The 14,043-nt window shown below is 45.6% G+C and overlaps 1 protein-coding gene across 1 annotated transcript in view; it reads left to right on the top strand.

Annotated features, from left to right (window-relative positions):
- LOC112249106 (piezo-type mechanosensitive ion channel component 1) overlaps nucleotides 1-14,043 on the top strand; it is an 80,903-nt gene that overhangs the window by 56,928 nt on the left and 9,932 nt on the right. Inside the window, exons 15-34 of the mRNA XM_024418759.2 lie at nucleotides 100-258; nucleotides 475-581; nucleotides 739-902; nucleotides 1,140-1,316; nucleotides 1,725-1,850; nucleotides 2,130-2,330; nucleotides 2,448-2,652; nucleotides 3,163-3,267; nucleotides 3,458-3,614; nucleotides 3,839-4,082; nucleotides 4,215-4,311; nucleotides 4,465-4,630; nucleotides 4,760-4,849; nucleotides 5,218-5,297; nucleotides 5,504-5,575; nucleotides 12,710-12,810; nucleotides 13,009-13,138; nucleotides 13,244-13,327; nucleotides 13,462-13,634; nucleotides 13,737-13,858. Coding sequence (XP_024274527.2) covers nucleotides 100-258; nucleotides 475-581; nucleotides 739-902; nucleotides 1,140-1,316; nucleotides 1,725-1,850; nucleotides 2,130-2,330; nucleotides 2,448-2,652; nucleotides 3,163-3,267; nucleotides 3,458-3,614; nucleotides 3,839-4,082; nucleotides 4,215-4,311; nucleotides 4,465-4,630; nucleotides 4,760-4,849; nucleotides 5,218-5,297; nucleotides 5,504-5,575; nucleotides 12,710-12,810; nucleotides 13,009-13,138; nucleotides 13,244-13,327; nucleotides 13,462-13,634; nucleotides 13,737-13,858 — 2,760 coding nt within the window. The remainder of the gene's footprint in view (nucleotides 1-99; nucleotides 259-474; nucleotides 582-738; nucleotides 903-1,139; nucleotides 1,317-1,724; nucleotides 1,851-2,129; nucleotides 2,331-2,447; nucleotides 2,653-3,162; nucleotides 3,268-3,457; nucleotides 3,615-3,838; nucleotides 4,083-4,214; nucleotides 4,312-4,464; nucleotides 4,631-4,759; nucleotides 4,850-5,217; nucleotides 5,298-5,503; nucleotides 5,576-12,709; nucleotides 12,811-13,008; nucleotides 13,139-13,243; nucleotides 13,328-13,461; nucleotides 13,635-13,736; nucleotides 13,859-14,043) is intronic.

Below are 14,043 nucleotides of genomic sequence, written 5' to 3'. Positions count from 1 at the left end.
TGTTGTCCTGGTCACTCCAATCTGTGTTTGAGGTGCACAATGAGTATAGTAGAAACCTCTGGAAATTAAAGCGAGTCCTGCTCATCTGTCTCCCTGCAGGCTGGCTGACATCGGCCTGGAGACCTTTAAGCTGACCGAGTTGTTCACCAGCATCCTGATCCCAGGCTTCTTCCTGCTGGCCTGCATCCTGCAGCTGCACTACTTCCACAAACCCTTTATGAGGATCACAGACCTGGACCACGTCACGCCCATACACAGGTACACTCCTCTCAGGCTCCTCACACACTGTATGACTCACTGCCAGACAGAGGATAATAAATAATATGCTCCTCAAATGCCCACATAATCAAGTCCATAGTAAATGAGAGTTCAACCGTGTGCCGTCCATCTCATTTAACGTCACTGCCGGACAGAGCCGTTGTCCACCTCTGCAGAAACAATATCCTATATGATGCCACTATTTTGATCCCACAGGAAGAGGAACAGGCACAGACCAGAGGTGCGCCGCTGTGATGATGGGGCTGTGTTTGAGGAGGATGACCTGGTGACGGATCTGAGGGATGACGAATCAGAGGAGGATGGTGAGCACTAATGTTGTTGTGCTGGATTTGTATAGTGCTTTTCTAGGACCCAAAGACTGCTTACAATTGTAGAAAAAACAAACAGTAGAAGGCAAGAGTTTGTGTATATGTGGCATGTCTATAATGATGTCTCGCTCTCTTTCTCTCTGCTGTACAGAGATGATGCCCAGTAAGTGGGGTTTGGTGATGAACAGGCTGATAGTTCTGTTCAGGAAGTTCTCTGACACGCTGACCCAGATCCAAGTGTTAATCTGGAGGGTCCTGGAACTGCACATCCTCAAGATGGTGGCCTTTTTCGTGGTCTGGGTAGCTCTGGGAGAGGTCAGTAGTCCACAGCAGTCATCTGTTAGTCTATTGTGCACCGTGTGAATTTGGAACCAAGCCCACTTTTTCTAAACGGCCTCTCTCTTTGTCTGTCTCTCTTCTCTCTCTATCTCTTTCTTTCTCGTTCTTTGTCTCTTTCTTTCTCCTTTCTCTTTCTTTCTCGTTCTTTGTCTCTCTCTCTCTCTCTCTCTCTTTCTCTCTCTCTCTTTCACCATCTATATCTCTCTGTCTCAGCCGTCTGTGATGAACCTGGTTCTGGTGGTGCTCTGGGCGTTTGCCATGCCCTACACCCGCTTCCGCCACATGGCTTGCTGTCTGTCCACCGTCTGGGTCTGCATCATCATTGTCTGCAAGATGCTCTACCAGCTCAGCATCGTCGACCCTGTCGAGTACTCCAACAACTGCACTGTGGTGAGTCACCAGTCTGGAAAGACTTTCATCTGTGGAGTACAGATGAAAGTGTACAGAGCTATGCTCTCTGTTTATATTGATAGCATTCTCACACCCCTGCTGCCAGCGTTCTGCTGAGTGCACGCTATGCTAGTATTTACCCCTGGTGAGAAGCTAATACCTTGGTGCTAATTACAGGCAGTTTCATGTGTGAATTCTGTTGACGTGTTTAGTCTCCCTACTTTATGGCCGTTTAGAGGAGAACAGCCTTTTGTTTATTTTTCTGTGATTTGCAGCGAGACTTTTTGGCTGCAGTTCCTGTCTCATATACACTCGCTCCCTCCCTCTCTCCATTTCTTTCTCTCTTTATTTCTTTCTTTCTCTCTCTCTCTCTCGCTCCATCTCCATTTCTCTTTCTTTCCATCATAGCCCTTGGCCAATGAAACCAATCTGAAAGATGCTGAGGTCCTGAACTCCACTCTGTACAGAGAGCCTGTAGACCCAGCCAACTGGTTTGGCTTCAGGAAGGATGCCACCGTGCTAGGCTATAGCAAGGTGAGATCAATGCTATTCGGGACAGTTTTTTGACTGTGATTATAAGGTAATGTCATTGAGCTTTGTTCGTCGTCATGATACATTTTTTAAATATATTTGTACTTGGCAGGGTTGGGGTCGATTTCAATTCAGGAAGAACACTGACATTTTTTAAAATTAGAATTTTGTTTACCTTCTGAATTGACTGGAATTGAAATGGAATTGACCCCAACTTTGGTACTAGGTCAAATAACAAGTGGACTGGACCTAGCTCATGCTGTCGTGTTTGTGTCCTTCCAGAACCACCTGCTGGTGCTGATGCTGCTGGTGTTTGAGGCCACAGTGAACCGCCACCAGGACCACCACTACAGGCAGCAGCAGAGGTCCCCTCCCCTCATCCCAGCCATCTTCCCCCAGGCCACCAGAGACACCTTGGACCAGGGCCTGCTGGCCTGCATCAAGTACCTACTCAACTACAGCTTCTACAAGTTTGGCCTGGAGGTAGGCCTCTTGCTGCTGTTTGGAGTTACTATTCAAAAGCATGTTGGTGTATTTCTCTATGCCTTTGGGTTCCTCTCATATCTTCCATGTCTTTTTCTGTCCATGTGTCATTCCAAGATCTGCTTTCTGATGATGGTGAATGTGATTGGCCAGCGGATGAACTTCCTAGTCATAATCCATAGCTGTTGGTTGGTGGCCATCATGGTACGGCGTCGCCGGGCGGCCATCGCTCAGATCTGGCCCAAGTACTGCCTGTTCCTCAGCATCTTCATGATCTACCAGTACATACTGTGTGTGGGCATTCCCCCTGCACTCTGTATAGGTGAGTGGGGTTCATTAATCTCCACGTATCACCATTGTTGCCAGCTTCCTAGTAGCTATACAAGAACATCACCTTCTCAACATCACCGATGTCCACCCCTCTATAGACTACCCCTGGTACCTACAGTACCTGACAGTGTATCTTCCTCTATAGAATACCCCTGGTACCTACAGTACCTAACTGTGTATGTCCCTCCCTCTATAGACTTCCCCAGGTACCTACAGTACCTGACAGTGTATGGCCCTCCCTCTATAGACTTCCCCAGGTACCTACAGTACCTGACAGTGTATGTCCCTCCCTCTATAGACTTCCCCAGGTACCTACAGTATCTGACAGTGTATGTCCCTCCCTCTATAGACTACCCCTGGTACCTACAGTATCTGACAGTGTATGTCCCTCCCTCTATAGACTACCCCTGGTACCTACAGTATCTGACAGTGTATGTCCCTCCCTCGATAGACTACCCCTGGTACCTACAGTATCTGACAGTGTATGTCCCTCCCTCTATAGACTACCCCTGGCGATGGAACACCCCCGTCATAATCAACTCAGCACTCATCAAATGGATCTACCTCCCAGACTTCTACACCATCCCCAACTCCAAGAACCTCATTGGTCAGTCTCTTTCCTCATCTGACCACAGTGATATTGTGACCTACTAACGCTACGACCTGTGTTTGACCTCAAAATATCCTGGTCATAGGTGCATGATATAAAAAATTGTTCATTATTAATTTGATGATGTTCTACTGTAGCGTTCCTCCTGTCTGATGCTGATGGTTGTGTCTGTATCTGGTCCCTCCAGCGGACTTTGTCCTCCTGATGTGTGCCTCCCAGCAGTGGAAGGTGTTTGAGGATGAGAAGAGGGAGGAGTGGATGGTTCTGGCTGGGGAGAACACAGACGACCCTAACCCCATGGACGATCGACCTTTCAACCCTGCCCCCAACTTCATCAACTGCAGGTACTGTATGACCAGACACTGAGAACAACTGACCTAACAGCAGCTATAACCACACTCCTCCTCTTCATACCCTTCAGGCATTATTATGAGGGGCGGTAGTTTTTCCTGACTATGCGACCTGACCAGGAAAAACTCTGGGCACTAATTATTATACATCCTCAACTACACCTACCAGTTTACAGTATCAACATTAACTCTCATCTCTTTCTCCCCCTCTCCTCCAGGTGTTACCTGGACATGAGCAAGGTGCTGGTGTTCCGTCACATGTTCTGGTTTGTCTTGTCGGTGGTGTTTGTGACCGGGGCTACCAGGATCAGTGTGTTCGGCCTGGGCTACCTGCTGGCCTGCTTCTTCTTCCTGCTCTTCGGCACCAAGCTGCTCAGGAAGCCCTCCCGTACGCGCCTGGTCATGTGGGACTGCCTCATCATCTACAACGTGGCCGTAATCATTTCCAAAAACATGCTGTCTGTGAGTAGCTATGCACGTCGCTGTGGACAACCACATACTGCAACCATACGCCTATACAGGGTGGTAATAAACCTGGTTAGGTGAACTGCTATGCTTGCATACATTTTAAGTGAGAGTGTGTGTTGTCCCCAGATCTTGGCCTGTGTGTTTGTGTTGGAGATGCAGAAAAGTTTCTGCTGGGTGATCCAACTCTTCAGTCTGGTCTGCACAGTGAAGGGTTACTATGACCGTGAGTACTCAACACATACAGATGGATACAGTTCTTTTATCTCTATGAGTGAACACACATGTCACCCTCCAAATTGGCAGGAAAACAATGATAATATAGAATAACCATAGTGGACTTTGTATGCTTGTGTGTGTGTGTGTGTTTGTCCTACAGCTAAGAGTGTGAGCGAGAAGGTGTGTACTCTGCCTGTAGAGGAGGCAGGCATCATCTGGGACAGTATCTGCTTCTTCTTCCTCCTGCTGCAGAGGAGAGTGTTCCTCAGCTGCTACTTCCTGCACGTGACAGCCGACCTGCAGGCCTCTGCCCGCCAAGCCTCCCGGTGAGCACTGGTCTCCACAGCACCCCCTGGAGGGCACCCTAAAAGCCACGACATTCCCCTGCAACTGCCACAGAGTTTTGTATGTACTGTATGGAAACGTTATGTTGACCTGATGTTTGATTGTGACAGGGGCTTTGAGCTGTTCAGGGCCAGCATTGTGAAGAACATGCGCTTCCACCAGGAAGTAGAGAAGAAGTCCCTCTCGCAGCTCAAGAGATCGTGAGTAACCATAGAAGTGACCGCTTTCCATGTTCTCAACACATTGAGCCATTCCTCATGTATCAAGTTAAAACAGGCTAATGAGAGAGCCAGATCTCATAACTAGCCCATAGCCAAGAATGGCCACTAGCAAGGCCAATAATCTCCCTCTGCATATGTCTGATGAATGTGACAGCAGATGGACGATCTCTGGAAAACACATGTCCAAAACCAAGACTGTAGTGTGGTCAAGTGCCATATTATGTGACTGCTTAATCATATACAACTAATGTAGAGAAACTGAGAGAGGAATGAGAGCGAGAGGGTAAAGTAGTCAGTGCTCATCATGAGTCATGATGACATCAGAATATGTCTGCCCTTCCCCTCAGGATGGAACGGATCCTCTCCAAACAGGAGAAGTGTAAAGAGGGCCGTCGGAAATCGGACACCAAGGCGGATCCGGCATCAGGTACTCAACTTCATTACTTTGTACTGATCCGGCAGGCATGAAATGAGCCTTGGTTTGGACTTGTGCGCTCACTGTCATGAATCATCCTATTAACCATTAATACATTTATTCAAAGTAATTCAACAACCCATCTCTACGGATGATGGTTTGAGGGTGGTTGTATTTGCTGTTTGGTAAAGCCTGAGGCCCTTCATCTCACCCCACAGAGCCACAGAGGGAAAAGAGAAGCCACAAGCGTGGCAAGAAGTGGCAAGAGCCCTGGCTGGACCATGCTAAAGGTTTGCTCCATATCCCACCACTATATAGACCTCTGTCAGTGTATATGTCAGTGCCAGACTGACTTTCTCCATCTCTACAGTATCTGACCCCAGACTTATCTCACACCAAGTGCTTAAGTGGATGTGGATGTGTTTGTGCATGCAGCTGCTTGTCGTGTGCCCGTATGTGCATGTTCCAGATGTGTCTATTAGCATCCATGTATATAATATTGTTTATGTGACTGTGCACTCTCTATCCTCTGTAATGGAATTGTGTCTGAGAGACTTCTTCTGGGAGGTCATCCAGTCAGTTAGAATCACGTCATTACCCGAGGTTGGGCTGTGTCCCAAGATGCCCTTAGCTCAAATAAAATACCTTCCATCTGTCTGCCTCAGGAGGTCCGGAAATTAGATCTGTCTGGGCTCTTTGATATTGAAATAGGGGTATTTTTCTCCTGTGGTGAGCTGCATCTGATGTCTTCTGTCGGTAATGGGGAAATGGTTGGCTGAGCCGGCCTTAACTGTTTACATGCACTGTCAGAAATCTGGAAAAGTTTTCCTTAGGACCGAACCAATCAGAGTTTGTCAAACAGTTTATTAGCAGTGTTTCATAATGGACAAGATTTTATACATTGGGTTAGTACCCATATTGATCTATACTTTTTGAATTGCAGGTGCAGTCCAGTAAAGGATTGTAATCTTTCGGTCTTTTTGGCCTGTCTTTCCCCACATCTGTTTTCATTATTTCCTTCCTCAGACAGAACTTCATTGTCCAATGCTGCAAGTCAGTTTCCTTAGTTTCTGTTTAGTTTGAAAATCAGACACTAAACCCTCCTGGGTTTGAAGTGGTCTCAGTGTATATGAGTTATGAATAGTTGTACTTAGGGCTGTTGCGGTGACCGTATTACCGCCACACCGGTGGTCACGAATCATGAAGGCAGTCAAAGGTAATTAGGCTTCTCCAAGCTCTGATGCGGCTGATGGTCATTAGTAGCCTACCAAACTTGCTAACTGCCTCGGACTCAGCACTCTATTGTCCCTCTAATCACTCTGACATTAATGCAAATGTGTACGAAAATCGAATCAAACACTTAATGAGAGCCCATGAGCTCATGTTGCGCAACATTTCTATAGGCTATGCAATTGCGTGAGAAAACATGTGAGTGATGGCCTCTACTAAAAAGAGGAGGATCCCATCAGCTTTCTATAGGCTAGGGCTGCTATATTTATTTCTCAACATTCCTAATATTAAGCACATTGTTTATCTTTACAACAGGAGTATAGCCTACCTGGCTGGCATGAAAATGAACCACCGGAAAAGCGTCCTCCATTGGCTATTTAAGTGCACAGATTACTTGTGTGACAATGGTCCATTCTAAATCAACAAATTTCACGCATATATTATTTATTATATGTAAAGACAAGATAAAATCAAGAATAGTCTGATGGGTGACAATATATATATTATGACTTGTGAATGATGCCCAGCATAAGAAACTGCCTTTTTTTTGTGACTTCTAATTATAGTCGCACAGTTCATGTAGCCTAGCCCATAGGCCTATATGTTTGTATCACAACTAAAGTGGCCAAATAACTTCTTTAAGCACATTAATCCGCTTTACAAGGGGTTTAGCACCTAACTGGCATACATAAGCCTATTACCATGTGCGCATTGCTGAATTATAATGTGAAGGAATAGCCTATTAGTTTATCAACATTTTAAGATAAATATTTCTGATCTGTTGCGTCAGCCACATTGGGAAAAAAAGTTTTTGTTGATGCTAGTGGTTGTATTAATTTGAGATCTATTGCATCCCACAACTGTCCCAGACTATGTTTGGAATATGTATTTCTCGCACAGAATAGAATAGGTTGACTTTTGTACTATGGGGATAGTATATTGACATAGGTGGGTGCTTTTGCAGTTCGTTAGGCCTATTCATCTTGTTGACTGACGAAAAGTAAATGTGGACAGATCTGCCAATATCTTCAATATGCACCTCGGAATTGGATTAGGACGTGCGCGGTTGTGTCCCCGATATGTCTGTCTTCATTTCTAGCCTGTGAGAAAGAGACGATCACATGATGGAGAGCCATGTGAGTGAGAGGTGCTTCTTAAAGATCCTCCACTTTTTTACATTTTTTGGCCTAAAATGACATACCCAAATCTAACTGCCTGTAGCTCAGGACCTGAAGCAAGGATATACATATTCTTCATACCGTTTGAAAGGAAACACTTTGAAGTTTGTGGAAATGGGAAATGAATATAGGAGAATATAACACATTAGATCTGGTAAAAGATAATACAAAGAAAAAAACATGTTTTTTTGTATTTTTTTGTACCATCTTTGAAATGCAAGAGAAAGACCATCATGTATTATTCCAGACCATGCACAATTTAGATGGCAGCAGTGTATGTGCAAAGGTTTAGACTGATCCAATAAACCATTGCATTTCTGTTAAAATTCTTGTATCAAGACTGCCCAAATGTGCCTAATTGGTTTATTAATACATTTACAAGTTCATAACTGTGAACTCTCCTCAGACAATAGCATGGTATTCTTCCACTGTAATAGCTACTGTAAATTGGACAGTGCAGTTAGATTAACAAGAATTTAAACTTTCTGCCAATATCAGATATGTCTATGTCATGGGAAATGTCCTTGTTACTTACAACCTCATGCTAATCGCATACATGCTATTTGTTCCGGCGCCGACAGAGATGGCCGCCTCGCTTCGCGTTCCTAGGAAACTATGCAGTTTTTTGTTTTTTTACGTGTTATTTCTTACATTAGTACCCCAGGTCATCTTAGGTTTCATTACATACAGTCGAGAAGAACTACTGAATATAAGATCAGCGTCAACTCACCATCAGTACGACCAAGAATATGTTTTTCGCGACGCGGATCCTGTGTTCTGCCTTACAAACAGGACAACGGAGTGGATTCCATGCAGCGACCCAAAAAAACGACTCCGGAAACGAGGCGGTCTTCTGGTCAGACTCCGGAGACGGGCACACCGTGCACCACTCCCTAGCATTCTTCTTGCCAATGTCCAGTCTCTTGACAACAAGGTTGATGAAATCCGAGCAAGGGTAGCATTCCAGAGGGACATCAGAGACTGTAACGTTCTTTGCTTCACGGAAACATGGCTCACTGGAGAGACGCTGTCCGAGGCGGTGCAGCCAGCGGGTTTCTCCACGCATCGCGCCGACAGAAACAAACATCTTTCTGGTAAGAAGAGGGGCGGGGGCGTATGCCTTATGACTAACGTGACATGGTGTGATGAAAGAAACATACAGGAACTCAAATCCTTCTGTTCACCTGATTTAGAATTCCTCACAATCAAATGTAGACCGCATTATCTACCAAGAGAATTCTCTTCGATTATAATCACAGCCGTATATATCCCCCCAAGCAGACACATCGATGGCTCTGAACGAACTTTATTTAACTCTCTGCAAACTGGAAACGATTTATCCGGAGGCTGCATTCATTGTAGCTGGGGATTTTAACAAGGCTAATCTGAAAACAAGACTCCCTAAATTTTATCAGCATATCGATTGCGCAACCAAGGGTGGAAAGACCTTGGATCATTGTTACTCTAACTTCCGCGACGCATATAAGGCCCTGCCCCGCCCCCTTTCGGAAAAGCTGACCACGACTCCATTTTGTTGATCCCTGCCTACAGACAGAAACTAAAACAAGAGGCTCCCACGCTGAGGTCTGTCCAACGCTGGTCCGACCAAGCTGACTCCACACTTCAAGACTGCTTCCATCACGTGGACTGGGACATGTTTCGTATTGCGTCAGATAACAATATTGACGAATACGCTGATTCGGTGTGCGAGTTCATTAGAACGTGCGTTGAAGATGTCGTTCCCATAGCAACGATTAAAACATTCCCTAACCAGAAACCGTGGATTGATGGCAGCATTCGTGTGAAACTGAAAGCGTGAACCACTGCTTTTAATCAGGGCAAGGTGTCTGGTAACATGACTGAATACAAACAGTGCAGCTATTCCCTCCGCAAGGCTATCAAACAAGTTAAGCGTCAGTACAGAGACAAAGTAGAATCTCAATTCAACGGCTCAGACACAAGAGGCATGTGGCAGGGTCTACAGTCAATCACGGACTACAGGAAGAAATCCAGCCCAGTCACGGACCAGGATGTCTTGCTCCCAGGCAGACTAAATAACTTTTTTGCCCGCTTTGAGGACAATACAGTGCCACTGACACGGCCTGCAATGAAAACATGCGGTCTCTCCTTCACTGCAGCCGAGGTGAGTAAGACATTTAAACGTGTTAACCCTCGCAAGGCTGCAGGCCCAGACGGCATCCCCAGCCGCGCCCTCAGAGCATGCGCAGACCAGCTGGCCGGTGTGTTTACGGACATATTCAATCAATCCCTATACCAGTCTGCTGTTCCCACATGCTTCAAGAGGGCCACCATTGTTCCTGTTCCCAAGAAAGCTAAGGTAACTGAGCTAAACGACTACCGCCCGTAGCACTCACATCCGTCATCATGAAGTGCTTTGAGAGACTAGTCAAGGACCATATCACCTCCACCCTACCTGACACCCTAGACCCACTCCAATTTGCTTACCGCCCAAATAGGTCCACAGACGATGCAATCTCAACCACACTGCACACTGCCCTAACCCATCTGGACAAGAGGAATACCTATGTGAGAACGACTACAGCTCGGCATTCAACACCATAGTACCCTCCAAGCTCGTCATCAAGCTCGAGACCCTGGGTCTCGACCCCGCCCTGTGCAACTGGGTACTGGACTTCCTGACGGGCCGCCACCAGGTGGTGAGGGTAGGCAACAACATCTCCTCCCTGCTGATCCTCAACACTGGGGCCCCACAAGGGTGCGTTCTGAGCCCTCTCCTGTACTCCCTGTTCACCCACGACTGCGTGGCCACGCACGCCTCCAACTCAATCATCAAGTTTGCGGACGACACAACAGTGGTAGGCTTGATTACCAACAACGACGAGACGGCCTACAGGGAGGAGGTGAGGGCCCTCGGAGTGTGGTGTCAGGAAAATAACCTCACACTCAACGTCAACAAAACTAAGGAGATGATTGTGGACTTCAGGAAACAGCAGAGGGAACACCCCCATCCACATCGATGGAACAGTAGTGGAGAGGGTAGCAAGTTTTAAGTTCCTCGGCATACACATCACAGACAAACTGAATTGGTCCACTCACACAGACAGCATCGTGAAGAAGGCGCAGCAGCGCCTCTTCAACCTCAGGAGGCTGAAGAAATTCGGCTTGTCACCAAAAGCACTCACAAACTTCTACAGATGCACAATCGAGAGCATCCTGGCGGGCTGTATCACCGCCTGGTACGGCAACTGCTCCGCCCTCAACCGTAAGGCTCTCCAGAGGGTAGTGAGGTCTGCACAACGCATCACCGGGGGCAAACTACCTGCCCTCCAGGACACCTACACCACCCGATGTTACAGGAAGGCCATAAAGACCATCAAGGACATCAACCACCCGAGCCACTGCCTGTTCACCCCGCTATCATCCAGAAGGCGAGGTCAGTACAGGTGCATCAAAGCGGGGACCGAGAGACTGAAAAACAGCTTCTATCTCAAGGCCATCAGACTGTTAAACAGCCACCACTAACATTGAGTGGCTGCTGCCAACACACTGACAATGACACTGACTCAACTCCAGCCACTTTAATAATGGGAATTGATGGGAAATGATGTAAATATATAAACAATGCTACCTTATATAATGTTACTTACCCTACATTATTCATCTCATATGCATACGTATATACTGTACTCTATATCATCGACTGCATCCTTATGTAATACATGTATCACTAGCCACTTTAACTTTACCACTTTGTTTACATACTCATCTCATATGTATATACTGTACTCAATATCAGCTACTGTATCTTGCCTATGCTGCTCTGTACCATCACTCATTCATATTCTTTATCCCCTTACACTGTGTATAAGACAGTAGTTTTGGAATTGTTAGTTAGATTACTTGTTGGTTATTACTGCATTGTCGGAACTAGAAGCACAAGCATTTCGCTACACTCGCATTAACATCTGCTAACCATGTGTATGTGACAAATAAAATTTGATTTGATTTACATTAGCTCAAGCCTACGTTAGCTCAACCGTTCCGTGGGGGACCCACCGATCTGCAGCACTCGGGTGAAGGGCACAACGCAGCACTCCGGGCCAAGGGCTTAACAGCCACTGGCCGCGAAAAGGCATGGATTTTTTTAGGGTGCGTTTACAGTCACCAAAGGAGATGCAGCCGTGATGTTCGAGGCATTATCAAGTGCTTGTCAAATTGTGAATGAGAGACTAATAAAGTGTGTACACCCTGCGCAAAAAAAAAAAGCAGAGCTCATGCCTTTCAAGCAACTATTTTCAAATCATCATTAGGGTCGCATCATGCAGCCTTACATTGTATTAACAATCAAAACATATAACCAAACATTTGTAGAACAAATCAAGTTGCATTATTAACTCTAAATTAAGCATATAGGAGTACCTATTTATTTGTTAACTGCTCAACACAGAATAGCCGCATATGTGCACTCCCTCAAATCCTTTTGAGAAAATATCCTTTCTATTTTATTCAACCTTGTTAAATTTTATTCTTCATACTATAAAGTAATATAAAAAATAATGCCACAGAATTCTAAGCAAATCCTGTCTGCTAAATGAACTAGTGTAGCCCATAGCCATTTAGCATAGCCAGATCAAGACCTTAAATAAGGACAGCTCAGAGTATGCTATTCTGTTTTTCTGAATAGACTAGATTTTCTTCATATCATGCTTCTTTAGACCTGTCTAAAATAAATAGTGGATTTATTTTGAAGGTGTAGGCTATATTACATGGAGTTATTAGACTTTTTAAAATGTAGATTCTCCAAAGTTCTGCATCAGTGGCTTGTGTGGAAGCCAGGAGATGCTGAGTGTGTTTATGTTAATTCATCGTCAATTACATTGAGACCGACAGCTATTTGCTTTACAATCACCGGCTGACTACATTTCGTGACCGCCACAGCCATAGTTGTACTACCAGTAAATGCATTCACTACCCATGGTCTGTCCTGTCCCCATGTATTGATATCATGTGGATGGTTTCTGTTTACCTTTGCAGTTTTGCATTCTGGGGATTACTACCTGTTTGAGTCGGACAGTGAGGAGGAAGACGAACTGTTTTCAGAAGAAAAAAAGCCTCAGAAACAGACTGCCTTTCAGGTGAGTTCACCTTACAGTTAATCAACACAGCCTCTGCCACCACAGCATTTTCACAGTGCTAAAATGCACTGAAATGTGCAAAAAGAAACAATATTACTCAAAATACTCCAACGTTTGCTTTTCATAATGCAGTATTGAAGCATGTGAATTCCTCCTGAATTCCTCCTGAATTCCTCCTGCCTCCCCCTGTGCCCTCAGCTGGCGTATCGGGCTTGGGTGACCAGCGCCAAGGCAACGCTGAGGGAACGTCAGGAAAGACAGAAAGAACAGAGGAGGCTGGAAAGAGAGGAGAGACGGCAGAGGAAACAGGACAGTTCTCCAGCATCAGGTCAGAGTTCACACACACTCACTCACTCACACACACACACACACACACACACACACACACACACACACACACACAGTGATTAACTTGTTGTTTTTTCTGTTACAGGTCATGAAGGTAGTCTTGAATTTGAAGAAAGCATTTCACATGAAGAGATAGACGACAATGACGAACTTGATGGAGAGGGCTCAGGTATTTTGGGGTTTATTTAATGATGTAGGTTACATATTTTGGCCACTATATTCCCAGTGCCATTTATTCATTAAGTTTCACACATTTTATTGTCTGTATGACCTAGTGCAATGTAATCTCATGCTGTGCTATAGGGAAGGCAGACATTGTGCAGAGGATCCTGGACGTCCTCATGTTGCTGTGGGTCGTGTTCCTGGCCATGGTGGATGGCCTAACAGAGTGGCTCAACCTCATCACCAAGCAGTACGTGGACACCTCCACCGTGCTGTGCAACGAACGCTACCACCTCATACACAACGTCAGCCAGGTCAGTTATAAGGTACCTCCCACAACCAGAAGTCATCTACTTCTAGTGGGGCCCTGTCCCAGTATGACCAGTGATAGACCCTAACCCTGTAGTGTTTTACAGGGATCTCTGAGGGAGCCCATGGAGGATCAGCTGTCCCAGGGCAGCGAGAGCCCCACTATGGAGACCTGTCTGGGAGACATAGAGGGAGACACGGACCACGTGAATAGAACCAGTGCCACCAGGTTGGTGAAGGTGATGGCCCATTTAACCTATTGGGCACATTAATATTGAATATCTTTTTCGAGGGAGGAACAGAATAGAATTTAACAACATTTATATGAAAAAAATTCCTTTGCTTACTGGTTTGTAATCATCTACACTGAACTGTTAGTGAATATTTCTCCTTTGACAAGATAATCCATCCACA

This window comes from Oncorhynchus tshawytscha, linkage group LG04 (assembly GCF_018296145.1).
Source record: "Oncorhynchus tshawytscha isolate Ot180627B linkage group LG04, Otsh_v2.0, whole genome shotgun sequence".
Lineage (NCBI taxonomy): Eukaryota > Metazoa > Chordata > Actinopteri > Salmoniformes > Salmonidae > Oncorhynchus > Oncorhynchus tshawytscha.
The sequence above is the reverse complement of the archived record's forward strand: the minus strand, read 5'-3'. Positions and strand labels throughout refer to the sequence as shown.